We start from the raw sequence: 18,438 nt of genomic DNA on the forward strand, positions 1-18,438 counted from the left end.
TAGACCAGTAAGTCAGTATCAGTTTCTCTGTTCAACTTTTCCAGTCTATAGATTCCAAGGCATAACACAGTTTTCAACCAATTAGATTTTTAGAAAATATCTTTGAATCATTCAGTTGAAGTTATTTACAACACTTAAAGAGGAATCTAGACAAACAGCCCATGTTCCACATCCAGAACCAAAACAGAACTGACTTTTCTTTTGATCTGCTTTGGAGGAATGATTTCAAATTCAGAGTAAAGGACTTGCCCTGATGCCTAGCTCAGCAGAGATGTACCTTCTTTGTTGATTTGTTTCTGTAGCAAAGGCTGTCTTGGCTTTGAGGTGACTCTTTTGGCCCATAGATATTTGGATAGACTTCAGTCTCTGGGAGCAAACCAGGAAAAAAAAAATCTAGATTTTATCAAGCTATCCAATCCTACAAATGTTCTATTACTACTCTTTGGCAAATTCAAATTTGCAGTCATACTTGAGCATTTTTGCAGTTAGGAGAGAAGAGACTAAGGCTAAAATGTCTTTTGGAGATGGAATTGCTAGGACCTAGACAGTGACTGAGTGGCATTATGGAGAGAAGAATGTCACTGTGGTCTAAAGCTTGGGCAGGCAGTAGATGATAGTGCCATTAACTAAGGCACTTAACACATAGGGAAGAATAAAGGTTTGATGTTTGCAAGTGCTGGGTTTGGAGGGCCGTTGAATTGGTGGTTGAAGTGTATTTTTGGATTTCTAAACATATGTCAATATTTAGGATGTAGATTTGGGAGTCATTTGTCTACATATAGAAGGTTTTTAAATCTTGTGAGTGGATGACATCATCCAAGAGAAAGTACAAACTGAGAAAACAAGAGTTTGGGGATCAAAGTCATGGAGACACAGCTATATTTAAGGAGTGGATAGGGGAAGAGGAGCCAGCAGAAGTTGCTGTCAAAAGATCAGAGAGTACCAGGGAAGAGAGACCAGGGAGGCAAGGCAGGGAAGGATGGCCATCAACAACCATGAGGTGAACAGGGGTCGGAAGAGCTATTGGACTTTGATGGTACAGGTCCAGAAGCCTGCATCTGAAACCTGTGGGCCAGTGCTTCCGAATTTAGCCATCTTCAGACTTTAGAAAGGTGCACCTATACCACTGATTACAAACATACTAATAAGTCTGCAGTGAGAAGTATGAATAGTCACACAACTCAGGATGAATAAAAACTGTAAATGGATTCAAGTCAGTTCTAGTCATGTTTTGCTGTCAAATAAGTTAAGGAAATAACTTTTCTGTTTTCAGAGCATTCTGAGCTTCAGAACTCTGCATGAGGCCTTGTGGATCCATGGGTGCAGGAGATCAGTGAGAGGGAAGCCAGTCCACAGTGGATGAAGAAATGCAGTTATGAGACCAGGAAGCAGAGGCCGATAGAGTTTTTAGATTAAAGGAATGAGGGTGAAAAAGGGATGATTTGAAGAGAAAACCATGTCAAACAAATGATTATTATTTTTAGGATGTTGGAGCAGTTTAGTTGTTTCATAGATGGGGAGGGAGGAACTTGTGGATAAAGAGAAAAATATAAAATAATAAAAAAATATAAAAGAGAGAAAACAAAAAATAATAGAAATAATAGAAAGTGAAAGGCTCCAGAGGAGATAGGAAGGAAGGTGATGGCCCAAGAACACAGATAAAGTTCAGAAAGTGGGCTCTGAAAGGTTTCTACCTTTTTCCTCTCAGACTGGACCTTAGGGTACAAGATTAGAATAAAGCAAGAGAAATGAAAAGGGTGGATAGTCTATGTGTATTTCTTTTCTAAGATAATCTCCTTGTAGCCTATTGCCGGGGGAAACCTTATTGAAGATTTTAAATCCCAGCATCTTTGTCAGAGAACGACACTTTCATTCTCTCATCTACACCTGCCAAACATTCATGCACATTCATTTACATTTGTCCATTTTGGACTTTTCCACCCACGATTGTCATAATTGTCTTGCATTAGTTGATTTTTTTTTAAGGGAGGTGCTCTTTATTCAAAAAGGTAGTTGATATAACTGGTAAGTTCATTGGTTAGTTAATATAAGTATTAAATTGGCTAGTACAAACGGGTCTGAAATATAATAATGGTAATATAAGGAAATCAAAAGTGCCTTCTCCAAGAAATTGTCATGATTTCCATTGATAAGTTTCCCCGAGCATAGAAGATTTAGGTTTTAAGAATCATGCTCTTATTCAATTTAATATATATGAAGGAATGCCACATAGGGAAAAAGAAAAAAAAAATTGCATTTCTTGGAGCACCCGTTAACCAAGTATGAGAATGATTCATATCCCTTTCCTGTGAATATTTCTAGTTCTTTCCTTTCCACTGATTTCACCTGCTTTAGAAAGTTGGGTATGGCAGTTATTAAATCATCACTTCATGCCTAAAATGTGCCAATAGCAGCAGCAAGAATCCACATTACTCCACCCTAAACTCCTCAAGAAACTAAGGTGGGCAGCGAGTAATGTATTTACAGCACAGTGGGTTTATTGGTAGCACATTTCTTCTCAGCTTCTCCTTTCCTTAATCCCAGTGCCTTTCTATAGTCCAGCACTGCAACCAATTAGGGTGTTTATAAACTATAGGCTGTTTTATATGGCCATGACCATGACTTCCACGGAGTCCCACCAAAATGCCTACTCCCTCTACCCTCCAGATAAACAGTCACCTTGATTTACAGCTGAAAATGCCTCACATTTTGCCACTTGAATCCTTAAAAATACCACATAGCAAAGGTGAAATGCTCACTCTTGTGATGGGGTGTTCTCTTTGTCCACCACTAATCTTTTTCAAGTTACCTCAAAAAAAAAAAAAAAAAATCCAGATTTCAGGTTCCCCTGGTTATTTATTCCCTTTCAGGTCATAGAGCTTCTAATAGAGTCACTTGTCTTTTCAATGGACCAAATTCCACAACTGTGATTTCACTGGTACTTACTTAGTGGTCTCTAACAGCAGATGTGATATGCAAGTTAAACGTGCTTCCTATAAGCCATAAAAGAGAATGACTGTCAATTTTATATAATCTATTTCTATACTAATGGTAAAGCGGTGTTTGTCCAACTTACAGTACAGAATTTTTCTTCATCTTTCTCAGAAGCAGAGTTCTAGCCCAAATCCTAATTTTTATTCCTCTAGCACCATATAAGAGACAAGTAAATTCCACTGCATACCAAAGGGTAATAATGAATTCCGTGTGGTAGGAAAATTTTTCTGTGAATGAGTGGGGTTGACAAGGACTCCTTGTAGGGCAACTAAATCAAACACATTTTCTTGCTGCTGAAAGGAGATTTGCCATAAAAACCTGGTATTAACAATAGGTGACTCACCCTAGTATTTTTCCCAATGAGAATTAAGGTATCAAATTCCCAGCTTTCCATTTTATTTTGCCAAAGTAGAACTTGACACAGGCATTAAAAATATCCTGGATATGGGGACTGAATAGGAGTAGGTTTTTTTTGTTTAGCAGACATTTTTCTGCTTTGTTTTCATGTTTTCATATGTTGGGAGGCCCTGATACCTATTATATTAGACTAGATATCACTAAGAATGCAAAAATTGCAACATTTATCTAGCATTTACTATGTAACAAGCACTCTCACAAATTTTACATTTGGTATCTTCCAATAAGTTGCTTTCACTCTCATTTCTCCCCATAATAACTGTTGGTGCTTTTAGAATGAAACTTTGTTCTTCTCTTAAATATTTAAGAATTTTGCCTTTCTTGCTGTTTCCTTCAATTACAAGCCATTTCTGCATTTTAAGATAATGTATTTTCTCTTGCCGTCAGTGGAATTTTAGCAGGAATATCAAATGGCATCTAACCACTTCAGACCAAAACTGACTTATTACTTTGAAGACAACTTGAGGGAGACCCACCTTCTGGTGTTTAATTACATTCATTATTTCTTCCTTCCCCCCCGACCCCAAAGGAATTTTCAAAATGAACTGCAACCAACTTTGTTTTACTGTTACTAGAACCTTCCCTGCACAGTGATATTTTTCCATTTTAGAAAGACTCTTCTTGGCTTAGCTCCTTAGCATTGTGAAAATGCCTTTGCTTTATCCATGCTTCCCAGATTTTATATCTGTGGGTTTAGTTTCACTCCAGGTGTGACATAGAGAGTGCACAGTGTTTTATAATCTTTTTCTTTCAGTTCCAAGAGATGTGTTCCTTCCCCATAAACCAGACCCTGAAGTCTCTCAGAGCGAACCTGGTAAATGAATTGTTTTATTTTCCCCATTAGGAAGTATGTTTTTCCAAAAGTATTCTTGAGGTAAATATATTTTTGCAATGATTTTGATGTGGAAGAAGTTCAGAGAAAATTGTGAATAGAAAATGTGTATTTCTTTTGAGGAAGATTTACTCATACAATTTGTTTGAAATTCTTTTTTTCCCCAGGAGGGAATAGTGTATAATTATTTTCCCTGAAAGTGTTTTTGTTGACTAGGAGATCATGCTAAAGTTATAAGACAGAATTATTAACTGGGTCAACCATTTTCACCTTTTCAGAATGTAAATATAATTCCATTCCAAAATGGTGTACTTTGAAATTTAAAAATATGGATGCTTACGCAGAGTTTCCTCATAGTGACAGTGCATGAAAACTTTAAAGTTTTAGCTAACCTAAGTTTCCTGGGTGTTGCCTGATACATAGAATTTTCTCATATTTGTTATGATTCTAAGAGAATGTTTAAATTTCAAATGGGTGCATATAGAAACACAGGAACTAGGTTTACTTCACCACGTAGTAATTCTCATAACTATATTTCTTTGGTTTGCTTTTGGCCTAGTTCTGCAACCCGTTACCTTTAGAATTGATCTACCAGAGACGACAATAGGTAATGGCTTTCCCATTTGACCCACTCTAATTGTTTTCTTGGCTTCCATCAAGGTTGCAGGTCTTTCTCAAATGACTACATTTAAACATCATCTGTTCTCAATCCTTTTCATTGTTTCATTCTCATTATTTTTACTTTTTCCAAAAATAGAGAGGCAATGATTTCACTGTTCCAAAGGTTGCTCTGAAGACCAACTTAAGACAACTCATTATTGAGTCCATCCTCATCTACCTCATCTGTCTTTCTCTTGAGAAATAGTTCTACCACTCTCACCACTGGTTCCATGGTTCCTCACTCAAACCCATGTAGTTAACATTTTCTGCTAATTCAGTGGTTCTCAGCTGTGGCGTTACATACAACACACTAGCATGTTGTGAAAGGTGTTAGCAAGTATTTATTATTAATATTGGTCAAAACACTGCAATTTAACATTGGTTTATTTCTAAAAATAAACTTTCACAAACTCCAGATGGTTGCTACAGCAATAACACTCTCTCCCTTTGTAATCCTCTGTGCTCTCCTGACAGACCCAGGACCATGGCTAACTCATTCCCATCTTAACCAGGTATGGTCAGGGAGGTGTGTCGAGCAGCCAGTGTCTTTTATTATCCTGGTGGAAAAAAAAAAAAAAGCAGTTGAGAACCATTGTTCTAATATTCCACAACCATTTCCCAGAAGGTTCTATGCACACTTACCTTTCTTTTCCATAATTCACTTAATGTTTTCGTTTTTCTATTTCAAATAAAGGAATCTCATGTAATATTATTTTGGCCAGGTGCTGGCTATTGAATCTCAAGATTGACAACCTTGGTATTTATCTTTTCAGCTCCTTTAGAGACACGAGGCAGCCCTTTCATTCCTATGATCTCACCAAGTTCTAGTCAAGAGGAGCTACAAACCACCCTGGGTAAATTTTGTTTTGATATTTCAGTCCAACGAGGACTAACATTTTAGGGATTGCCCTTAAAGTAGCATTGTGTTCCTGGGTTTCCAAACAACAGAGGGTATCTTTATCATTTTTTAAAAAATATCCATTTCACTTGATTCTTTTACATTAACTGTTTATTTGTCCTTCTAAAATTTATGCTGATTCCTTTTTTTTTTTTTTTTGTCTTCTTAGGGCTGCACCCTTGGCATACGGAATTTCCCAGCCTGGAGGCCGAATTGGAGCTGAAGCTGCCAGCCTACACCCAGCCACAGCAACACCAGATCCAAGCCGCATCTGTGACCTTCACCACAGCTCACGGCAATGCTGGATCCTTAACCCACAGAGCAAGGCCAGGGATCAAACCTGCATCCTCTTGGATGCTAGTCAGATTCATTTCTACTGAGCCATGGTAGGAACTCCTAATTTCTAATGTAAAACGAGAGTGTTTTAAAACATCTTGACAAAATTTCAATTATCTTAAAAAGAAGAATGTTCCCAAAGTATATCAGTGCTATATTATTTTTGTTGCTTTTTCCACATTTGAAACAGCATTTGGGAAGAAAAATTTCATCTAATATTTGAATATTTTATGGGTGCTGTGTGCAATACCAAGCAATGGGACTCCCCAAATAAAACTGTTTTAAAGATGAGTCCTTACCCTGGAAAGCTCGCTATCTAAAATGAAGACAGGATTTAGGGATATTGTGCTTCCTCTGTGCCACCTGGTATTCTACATGAATTTTTAAATTTAAGCCATGTAGCTATTAATTGCCCCATTTTAAAGACTAGAAAATTGAGGCATAGAGAGATTGAAAAATCTGGCCAAGCCATACAGCTAACATCAGGACCAAATTGGAACCCACACACTTAGTCACCAGAACTCCTGGAAAATTAACCCCCATGTTATATGTTACAAAAGTTAATAGAGAAACGAGCAGCATGCCCATTAAGCAAACTACCTGAGGGTATCAGAGAAGGCTTCATACAGGAAGTGACATGGATGCTGGGTCTTCAAGCTGGAATGAGAGTTGAAATTAAAGCTGTGAAAGGTTAAAGACAGATGGAGAGGAAACACGTGGCAGAGAATGACAGCCAGATTCATCTGATGAGCATGTGGGTGGCCTGGAGAAACACAAATGGATGAATGAGTCAGGCAGGTTTGGTGGGATGAGCTGGTCATGCTTTCGAGGAGTTCAGCATCAATGTCTTCACTGTCTAGGAAACCCCAGTTTGCCTGACACTTGGCTGAAATTGAACCGGAAAACAAAAGTTCCCAGCTTGTATTTTCTGGTTTCTCTGCCCTGTCCATGCTGTAGCCCATGTGGCTCTTTTTAAATCAGTGGCTTTATTTTCCCCTCTTCATCCCTTTTCAAATAAATGCATACTTTGCAAGTGTCTGCCAAAATGAAGTTACTGATCACATTATAAAAGAAATCCTTTTTGAAGGAAAAAATTCAAAACTGAATGAACAAATATATCCTAATTACCAAATATTCATCTGTTGTAGCCTAGACCCTCAAAGTCAACACTCCCATAATGGCAAAGTCAAAAGTCCTAGTGTTCTCATTGTGGTGCAATGGAAATGAATCTGACTAGTATCCATGAGGATGCCTGTTCAATCCCTGGCCTTGTTCAGTGGGCTAAGGATTCTGGCATTGCTGTGGCTGTGGTGTAGGGCCTGGCAGCCACAGATCTAACTGGACCCCTAGCCTGGGAACTTCTGTATGCCTCAGATGCAGCCATAAAAAGAAGAAAAAAAAGAAAAGAAAAGAAAGAAAAAGAAAAGAGAAAAAATGTTCTTAATCAGGAACCCTGCTGGGTATGCTAATTATCTAAATGCCACTCCCTGTTTTTTAAATCTATTTTAGTTAAATGGGCCAACAATCACAAGTATCTCTCTTAGGAGTACAATCCAGATTATAAAATAGTCAGAGGACAAGATGACAACCTATTATTTGCACCAAGTATCTCCTTGGGTCCATTATGTGGCAACGTGAACAACATGATCTACTCTGTATGATGTTGTAATGACTTCAAGATAATATGAGGATGGAAGTATTGCCACACTTATTTTTATTTTGTCAGGAGTAATGCATCTGTATGTCAATAAACTTTGATTTTCACGTGAGACAAATAGGATATTTAGTCTTATTTATTCTTATATGGTGTTAATTCACATTAATTCCTATGATCTATTTCTTTTTCTAGCTCACCTAGATAACTTGTGGAGCTCATGAAATATGGAGGAAACTTGAAGGCAATGATAGATAAATACAGGAGGCATCACCAATAATACAGCCATGTCCAAAAATACAATCATGAAACAGTGATCCTGAGTTAAACGCTTTTGGAAATCTTTTTAATAATCATTAAAACCATAGCGAAAAAAGACAGTAAATATGATAAATGAAAGTTATTAAAATGTACATTAATTTTGAAATAAGATGCTTACTGGGCATAGTTACAAATGCAATTTACCACTTTATCATTGCACAGGGAAGAAAGGAGTGTGAGGCTTTTTCGACATGTTCATAATAATAATTATTTAAAGCCAGCTATCTTACTGTGTTCTCTCCCTCAGAAACAGACCAATCCACCCAAGAACTCTTCACAACTAAGCTTCCACGAACAACCGAATTGGCAAAGACAACTCAAGGTAATGCTATTTCCCCAATTCTGGATAGTAAATTTTCCTTCTTTTTTAAGCAGGAAGGAAATTTTCTTTTAAGAACATAATTTTTCATCGCAGTAAATTAATGTATTTTTTTCATTTCATAAGTATAGGACATCAGCCAAATAGGAATATTGATATGAACATCAGTCGAATGTAGGAAAGATAATTTCTTTAGTTAGAGCTTTGCTTTTGGATGTATGGTCAACTGCTTGATACTAATAGCAAAGAAAGCTCCAATTGCTTTTTACTTGCTTAGCTTTCTTTTGCCTCATTTTCCACATCTGAGAAATAAGAATCTTTTCTAGCTTTCTCCTCCTCCTGTTCTTCCTTTCTTTCCTTTTTTCTCCCTTTGTCCTATCTCCCAAACTTGATGAACACATTGATATTGCAGTCTGAAAAAGGAAACTAGTGCCAAGAAAAATCATTTTTTAATGATGACTTAATATTAAAATATCCAGGAAGTTTTACTCTGGGGTTTCCTTATTTTAGTTTTTTCCTTCTTTTTTGGAAGTCAGCTTGCCTACACAAAGCTCTTTCTCACATCTTCGTGTTCTCAGGAGTCTTTCCTTTTTGTATCTTTCTGTCCTACTGGGGTTATAACAAGTTGTGGATTTTCAGTATTTTCTTGTTTCTTTTACTTTGTTTTTTAATTACCCCCTTTTGCCTATTTCTACCCCTAGCATGTAGGCAGCCCAAAAACCAAAAAAAAAAAAAGGAGCAAATAATTTTTAAGAAGTTATAAGACAAGTTTATTTTACTCAGTTATCAGTTACAATGGAGGGGTTTGGTGGAAGAAACAAAATAATAAGAGTAAATAATAATAAAAGGAATCAATTGTAAGATATATATTTTATAATATGTGAAGCAGTACTTATTCTAAATAAACATGACAGAGAATACACTATGGAATAGGACAGTTCTTGTAAGTTTTCTTTTTTTATATAATGATTTTTTATTTTTATCATTATAGCTGGTTTACTGTGTTCTGTCAATTTTCTACTCTCAGTTTTCTTTTGAACTTGTTTGATTTAATTTTTATAATATCTCCAATGTTTATTTTATCATTTACTTTATCACCGCCTTTCTATTTATTAACTTGTATTTATTTAAAAATATGTGCAGAAGAAAGGAGCCCACTAAAATGGCAGCCCGCCCACACCCTCATTACCGCTTCAGCCACTAACAGCAGATGTTCAATCTTATTACATCCATATCCCACCCTGATTTTTATGTTCATTTTTTAATGTTTTTGCAAACCTCTTTAATATCTGGCTTAATAAAATATAGCTGGATTCTCATAAACAAACACGTTTATGTTTAATAGCAAAGTCAAAAATATTTACAGTAAGTAGGATAAAAACTCTATTCAGCTCAAGTTGTATTGCCAAATGAGAACAAGATTTCAGTTCTTTAAAGCTCTGTGGATTTCAGAATTGAGGATAAAAAAATCATAGGCCTGTCCTTTTCTTGGTTTTGCTTTTTCATACTTTAAAGGGACTATCAATATTTGTATCAAATTGCTTCTAGGTTTTATTAGGAGAGTTTCACTGTTGATTGGATGTATATCCAGGATCTGATATCATTCTCTGAATTGTCTTAACATCTTATGTTTTGAGGATCCTTAGCTTGTGCCTTAACTGTGTGTCTCTAGGCTTCACACTCTTCTAAACTTGTGCCAAGGATCTTTAAAGGAGGCTCACCAGGAATGCATTTCCAACCTGATGCAGCCGGAGCCCTGCGTGGGGGTAGAGGGTCAACTTTACTAATGGCACTCTGCATATCCGGGGATCATGCTGCGGTCCAACTCTGTTAAATGTGTGCCTGAGCTCCGTGGACAAGGAAGTCCATCCACTGTATGGTCCTGGGGTTTTTGTGCTGTGGTTTTGGTTTTGTTTTTAACAGCAGGCATTAGATGCACATGACAACACACAACAATTTGAGAGGTCTTGTGGGGGTGAAATCATTCCTTTCATCTTGACACTGCACCCGTGTGTGTACAGGACCCATGAGGCTTCTTGGTCTCCAAGTCCTCAGCAGTGGCCCCCAGTGCTCCAAAGAAACTTAGTGCCTAAAACCTACAGTGTGAACCTACTAGTAGCATCTCCATTACCTTTCTCTCTGCCATTCTTGCTTCTTTGTCTGCTGAGACAGTTCCCTGCAGCTGTAACTCTAACCCTGACATATTCAAGCTTCTCTCCTCTGCCCCTCTCATCTCAACGCATGGTAGAAATCCAATTGGCCAGAAGCCAAAGTATTCTGGGATACCTTGGTTATTTTATTTATTTCAATCCCCGATCCTTAGCCTACCCAGGGCAAACTGTACCCTCCTCCCTTTCCCCCTATACTGGGCAGAAACAGGTCCTTTAAGGTATTTTTCCTGTAATCCCTGTTTGTTTATTTTTGTGTTATCTTCAAGTTTTTTTTTTTCTTTCTTAGCCACCCCTTGCATATGGAGTTCCCAGGCCAGAGATCAGATCCTAGCTGCAGTTGCAACCCAAGCTGCAGCTGCAGCAACACCAAATCCTTAACCCACTCTACCAGGCCAGGGATTGAAGCTGCATCCCAGAACTCCTAAGATGCTTCCGATCCCTTTGCACCACAGTGGGAGTTTCATTCCTCAAGTATTTTTAATGCTGTTTTTAAATAATTTTTATAAAACTATTCAGATATGAAGCCATCTTCTAAAATTATTTATATTATGAATCACCAAAACCATGCATGTGGAGGTGATATTTACAATGTTTACATTCTCACAAGGCTCTTTTGTCTTTATTTTTTTAATTTAAATTTGAAACCCTTGAGCAGTTTTCTCAAGGCCAGGGGTTATGCGTGATGAGCTATGTGAGTAACTCATGACCAAAACTTGTTACATTTCTTCTCCTTTATAAAAAGCTCTTTCAAGATTTAAGAAAAGACTATAGTATAGTAAAAAGGAAAATTCTAATCCTGTGATTCTGAAATAATGACTTGTAGTGCCGATTTTTTCTGTGTTCTGCTCTGTTTCTTTTCTAAAGTTCTAAATTCATATATGTTCTAGAATGAGACTAGTTAAGAGCCTTGATTCTTCTATTTCTTTAAGTAGGAGCAATCTAACATTGAAGAAATTAACAAGAAATCTAAAGTATTTTAATATTTTAGACAGGGAATCCTACCCCTCTCAAAGAAAATTGAAGAAAAACACTCACAAATCATCATCACACATTTTAGGTTGAGCGAGAACTGATTTTTTTTTTTTTTTGTAACATCCTGCGAAAAACATCACTCTAGTTACTACACTTTGAAAGGCCCACATTAAACCTACAGAGAATTTCAGTATGTGTCTGCTGGTTTTGGCCTGAAGTATGGCAAAATTCTGCTCATCAGTCTTTGCTTTGGACGCTTATAAATGAGCAATGTTATAATCTGTTTTGCAGGTGTATTTTTTTAACATAGTAGGCAAGGCATTTGCTGATTTATGGTTACATAAATACCTACTCAAGATGTGAACAAAATCATTGAAACAGTGTAATCCACTTACACAGTTTGCAAGAAAAATTTTTTCCAGTCTTAGCATGTTTGGTAAAAAGCTTGATGAAGCATTCCCAAGAAGGTTGGTGGCAGGAGGCAATGTGGTGTGTCAAGGGGAGCAGAGAAGGGAAGGGAAGGATAAACAAATTCCAGGATGAACACACACCTGAAAACCTGAGGAAGCAAAAGGAAAAGTATTTCAGCTGAATTGCTCATGAATTTGTTAGCATACAATGGTCACTACTTTTTTTTAAAGTATTGGGCAAGTTTTTATTAGTGCTCCTCACTAGGCCAGGCCTTGGATAAGAGGAGCAGGAAGTAACAGGGCTATCTGAGTTCTTGATCTTTGCTTATCCTCTCTTGATGGGCAAGAGAGCAGAGGTCATTTTCTCTCATTTCTAAAGCTTTAATGAATGCCACTAAGTGAGTATTTATTCACATAAGGGTTCATGAGCTAAAACAATTTGATAGAGACAACATGTTTCTACTCTTTTTTTCTTACATACCTAAACATATTTTTCTTTTTGCCTTGAAAATTACTTATTGTCTTTCACAAATGTTCCACAGTGACTCCCTAATTGAGAGATATGAATGGATGGATAGATGGGTTGATGGACAAATGGACATGGATGGGAGGGACAGTTGGTTGGCTTATATGTTTAACCATGTTAAGCCACCACATGGTGAAATAAATCCCCTTGAACAACATGGACTAAATGATGACTAATCCTTACATGATTACAAATAACCTTCTTCACTTTGATTGTGTTAATCTTTCATTTCCAGTCATGAATGTTTTCCCTTGCTTTATTTTCCTTGAGCTTCAATGCTGTGATGCATAATTCAAGATTTAAGAATGTTCTTTATACTTCAATGCAAAGTTACAAGCTGTGGGTCTGTAGGGAGCTAAATCTCTATTTAGGGGCCTTGGCATGTTGGTTAGTAAATATGGTGTGGTTCCTCTGCTTCAGCACCACACAGATTGTTTACTACTCCTGTGAGGCCCAGAACACCCGACAAACCACACGTCAGACCTGGTAAGTTGTTTCTCTTTCTGATGAGCTAAATAATCAGCACATCTAAGAGGATATAAAATGGGAGTTCCCATCATGGCTCAGCAGTTAAGGAACCCGGCTAGCATCCATGAGGATGCGGGTTCAATCCCTGGCCTTGCTCAGTGGGTTAAGGATCCGGCATTGCTGTGAGCTGTGGTATAAGTCACAGATGCGGTTCGGATCCTGCGTTGCTGTGGCTCTGTCATAGGCCAGCAGCTAGAGCTCAGATTCAACCCCTAGCCTGGGAACCTCCATATGCCGAGGGTGCAGCTCTAAAAAGACCAAAAAAAAAAAAAAAAAGAGTGTATGAAATGTATTGAAACAAGTCAAATGTATCGTAAGAGGGCTATATATCCTTATAGTGAAATAAATAACATACAAAATCCTAATCCTTGTGGCTAAATAGAGAGGTACTGATGAATCCATGGAAATAGAAAGAGTTGACAGAGATGTTTAAGGATAATTACATTCAGAGACCAGTACAGAAACTTAACAGTAAAAAAATCTTTAAAATAGTACTTTCGTGTAAATCACACTCCCCCATTCAGTTTTCCTTGGTGATTATAGAGATAGCATTACTATTAGCCATGATGTATTACATGTTTTAAATGTTACCTTTTAAGAAAAGACGGTCTCTTTCTAATAGAAAAAACTCTTATTCTGGGAGAATATTTTTACTTGATTCTTTCAGATGATAAAAAATGAACACATTTTACAGGTTGTAAACAGCAAAAATATAGGGCTAATTAAACCGGAAAATACTTTAAATTTTCTAAATTCACTAAAGGTTCTAGGATTCCCCTTCACTGGAGCTTGTTAAGGAAAAGTTAACTTGAGAGGTTGATTCTATCTGTGTAAATTACTCCTGTGCTAACGTATAAGTTGGACCAGAGACTTTAGTGTTTCCTCCACTTTTTCTCTCTGTGATTCTAAGAAATCTTAAAGTTCTAGTACTTCCCGTCATGGCTCAGCAGTTAATGAACCTGACTAGTATCCATGAGGATGTGGGTTTGATCCCTGGCCTCACTCAGCAGGTTAATCCAGTGTTGCCTTCAGCTGTGGTGTAGGTCACAGGTATGGCTCAAATCTGGCATGGCTGTGGCATAGGCCAGCAGCTGCAGCTCCGATTGGACCCCTAGCCTGGGAACCTCCATATATGCTGCGAGTACAGCCCTAAAAAAGAACCCCCCCCCAAAAAAAAAAGAAAGAAATCTTAAAGTTCTAAATGAAAAAACTGGCTTATAAGGTAACATTCCTATTGAACATCTCTCCAGGCACATAGAAGAAAGAACAAATACATTTTTCTCTCCGTCGGTTTATAGAGGAACCCATATTTTTTTGAGTAGTCCTCCAACTCCTAAAGGTAATAGGTGCAGAAATCTTGCAAAACAAATATCCCTCCATGTGACTTTTGTATCATGATAGCTGTTGAGAGCTTAATGTGTGGCTGGTTATATTAAACCTTTCTACAAAATAATGAAACAGAAACAATAATGGCTAACAGAGACTGGGTGCTTATGGGTTCCTGTGAGGTACCACTGAGGGAGCTAAGGCATAAGAAGAGCTAGGAAGTGGATTCAAAGACAAGCAGTCTGGCTATAGAGTTTGATCTCTTAATCCCAGTACACTTAGTGCTTTCCTTAAAGACCTTTCTAAATGGAGGATAAAACAGGTAACCTCAATGTCTTGGTAATATCATGACTCTCAACAGATTATTTTATTGATGGTTGTTCAGCAGTTAGTTGTAATTTTGGTGTTTCTGTAAGACAAGGTAAGCTTAAGTCCTTTTACTCGGCCACCTTCTCCCAACCTCTCATGACTCTCAATGGAACAGGAGAGAAATTTCAGTGATTTTATCATTGTTCGGTGTTTAATGATGGACTTGTGCCAGATGTGAGAGCATCTGTACCTAGAGCCCCCTCCAAAAGGACCACCAACTTATGTGTTACGAATTAAGGCCTTGACAAATAAATACAGTTCAAGTTTTGGGTTTTCATTAGGCATAATAATTCCTGATCTTTTTTCAGTCCCGTTTTGAAATGCACCTAGTGCTTATAAATGAAGCAAGATATTTCCCATTTAGAACTATAAATTCCTTTTATTTTTTCAAGCCCAGTGACCACCTCAGAGTACAAACTCCTATCTCTAGTCCCAAATTCAAGTCTGTGATTTTTATACCAGAATTGTGGTTCCTGTATTCTGAACAATAATTTTTGGTAAGCCATCATATTTTTATTCCCCAGTTAAGTTAACTCCAATTCTCTGGAAAGTTTTATTTTTCTTTGGCGGCAAATTTTCAGTAAGAAAATGTCTAAACTATTTCTCGCTTTTTTGTAGTTCTCAATAAGACAACTGCAAGACCTAGTAGACCGAAGCCCAGTGGGATGCCCAGAGGGAATGGAATAGGAACAGGTAATGATCACAAATTTATTTCCTTTTGATCCTATTAAATTGTAAATAGTTTCATTCATTTTTTCATAATTTGGTTGAATTCACATTTTAATTCCTATTTTGCCAGTTTGGGAAGTTCATAGAACTGAAACTTGTAATTCATTCCAAAATGACAATTTCAAATGTCTCTGAAAACATTAAAAAAGAGTTTTTCATTTTTCTCAACCCACTCCACTAAACTGGCTACAATATACAGTCTTGATTCTTAAAAGATCCTGATTAAGTATGAGTTACTGGATTCAAATATCAAAATAGCTGTTTTCCTAATTTCAAAACACTTTCCACATACAGGCTTGGCCTTGTATCACTTGGTTCTCAAGTTTATAATTTCATAAGTACCATTATAATTTTTTCAGAAGACCCACATCTCTTAGCCATTTGGAATATGGCATTTGAGTGATAAGAGCAATTAGCAGGAGTTCCCGTCGTGGCGCAGTGGTTAACGAATCCGACTAGGAACCATGAGGTTGCGGGTTCGGTCCCTGCCCTTGCTCAGTGGGTTAACGATCTGGCGTTGCCGTGAGCTATGGTGTAGGTTGCAGACGCGGCTCAGATCCCGCGTTGCTGTGGCTCTGGCATAGGCCGGTGGCTACAGCTCCGATTCAACCCCTAGCCTGGGAACCTCCATATGCCGCGGGAGCGGCCCAAGAAATAGCAACAACAACAACAACAACAAAAAAAGACAAAAGACAAAAAAAAAGAGCAATTAGCAGTTGATCTCCTTACTTATAAGCATATTAATGTTTCCAAATCACTCAGCTTTATTAAATGGCATTACCTTAGTCCAGTCTGATCTGGTCCAGTCTGATCTATGTAATATCATACAAATAACTAGGAAAATGATCTGATAAAAGTTCAAACATCCAACTCATTAAGTGGATAAATGCCAATTATTAAATGCCTTAATATATGATTACAATGGTCCCTTGAAATATTTTTTAAGTGGTATAAATCTTGTGCCTGCTTATGAGAAATGCATGAAAATTACAGTTTATTGAATGCATATCTATTTAATCAACCCATAATTGTTTCCTAATGAGAAAGTGATGTGACTATTACCTGATGATATGCACTCAGTCTAAAAACCATATTGATTTTTTTTTCAGTGTGTGTTTTTGTGCTATGTTATTACAGTGTCTTAAGTTCTAGAAATTCACTTCCCTCAAAATCAGTTAATGAGGCAGACACTATAAATTCCTGAAATTTTTTCCTCATGAAAAATAAGAAAGCATTTCAATATCTATTTCTGCTCAGTTGCTCCTTTAATTCTTTCCAAGTGAGATTAGACACTGCATAGTGTTTCAGATCTACTTAAACGATTTGGCTCTAAGCAGAGCCACCTTCTTAATATTCAAAATAATTCCCCAGAGTTTGCCTAAGTGAAAATAGAAGAAAGCATTTATGCAACAAAGCAAATAAAAGAAACAAGTAGCTGTGATCAAACTTGAAAGCCATTAACCTTCAGTATAATAAAGCATTGATTCTCACTAGGTTAAATGCTAATTATCTTTCGGAAGGAAAACAGAGCATTATTATATTTTAGTTTATCAGCAATATATATGTTTTTCCAGGGACACTTATAATGCAAATTGACATCTATTATTCTCTTGTGTGGACCAATTCAACTTTGTAATCACTTATCTAAATTAGCTTTGAAAGGATTATCTCTTACCAAAATTTCTCCTGTGTAATTAGTTGATTGCTGGTAAAAACAGGTTGGTGAGCACAGGAAAACAAAGCTGAGCTCACTGCTTCCCCTCTCCTTGCTCCACTACCACCCCCAATAAAAATTCATTCTATGTCTGACTATTGGGATCCCCCATTCAGGGAAGGACTTTCTGCCCACCTGCAGGGAATGAAGTCAGCAGGCTCCTACTGTTGGCCTCAGTTGAGAGAGCCTAGCTTAGATATGGGTGGTACATCTCCCTGTCTACCACAACAAAACATAACATCAGGAAGGCAAGTCTGGCTCAACATTCAAACAAAATTGGTGTAATTTACCATATTAACAGAGCAAAAGAAAAAATTATATCACAATCTCAATACATTAAAAAATCAACCGTTGGACTAAATCCAAAATCCATTCATGATGAAAACTCTTAGAAAACTAAGAGTAGAAGGAATTTTCCTCACTATGATAAAGGCCATCTCTGAAAAACCTACAGCTAACATCATACTCAGTGGTGAAAGTCTGAATGTTTTTCTCCTAACACCAAGAGCATGAGAAAGGATTCCTGCTTTTACCTCTTCCACTGAAAATAGAAGTGGAGTGTTAAGCCAGTGCAGTAAGTCAAGGAAAGAAGTAAATGGTATAGAAATTGCAAATCCCAGATGACATTAACTAGCATATTATGAAAGGAAAATTTAACAACTCTCAAGCTATTTGCCTGGGGAATAATGTTTTGAGAAATTGGTGAGAAAATGAATGTTTTTAAATCTATTCTCTTCAGGTTATAGACTTACATGGGTCCACCTTACTTTGACTCTGCATAGTTTTGATCTGACTTGTTTGCAGAAATGCAGGTATTTACATCAAGTTTATTTTATCCTCTGATCCAGTCCTGCTATCTCATTCATAAGCACTTCTAGCCTCTACTGAATCTTAATGAGACACCATTTCTCTGTTAACTGATTTCTTATCCAACTTTGACATTTTATCAAGACTATGTATCTTTATTACCCATCTCACATATATTTTCCTATGGGTTTTCTTGCTGAAATTTTCAGCACAGATATTTTACATTTAAAGATAATCAGTTGATAAAAGGATATGTTTGGGAGTTATAGGACATTCCTCATGGTCTTAGGTTGCTTAAGTTTTGCCTTTGGAAGACTGAAATGGAAAGATTCTGAGGCCTCAAAAATATTGATTATTTGGGCCTCTATAAAAATTTTGCAGTGATTTCATAAACCCCAGGAATCTTTAAGCCATCTCGAGCCAAGTTCCTTATTGTATAACATCATTACATATAT

The 18,438-nt window shown here is 37.1% G+C and overlaps 1 protein-coding gene across 25 annotated transcripts in view; it reads left to right on the plus strand.

Annotated features, from left to right (window-relative positions):
* ABI3BP (ABI family member 3 binding protein) overlaps positions 1-18,438 on the plus strand; it is a 276,498-nt gene that overhangs the window by 207,251 nt on the left and 50,809 nt on the right. For 21 of the 25 annotated variants that reach the window (XM_047793435.1, XM_047793526.1, XM_047793575.1 and 18 more), the window contains 6 exons: positions 4,166-4,225; positions 4,803-4,850; positions 5,677-5,757; positions 8,360-8,434; positions 12,931-12,996; positions 15,352-15,426. In XM_047793435.1, coding sequence (XP_047649391.1) covers positions 4,166-4,225; positions 4,803-4,850; positions 5,677-5,757; positions 8,360-8,434; positions 12,931-12,996; positions 15,352-15,426 — 405 coding nt within the window. The remainder of the gene's footprint in view (positions 1-4,165; positions 4,226-4,802; positions 4,851-5,676; positions 5,758-8,359; positions 8,435-12,930; positions 12,997-15,351; positions 15,427-18,438) is intronic. The other 4 variants (XM_047793465.1, XM_047793656.1, XM_047793619.1 and 1 more) reach the window with 1 other exon arrangement.

The sequence above is a fragment of the Phacochoerus africanus genome, chromosome 1, assembly GCF_016906955.1.
Source record: "Phacochoerus africanus isolate WHEZ1 chromosome 1, ROS_Pafr_v1, whole genome shotgun sequence".
NCBI classification, from domain to species: Eukaryota; Metazoa; Chordata; class Mammalia; order Artiodactyla; family Suidae; genus Phacochoerus; species Phacochoerus africanus.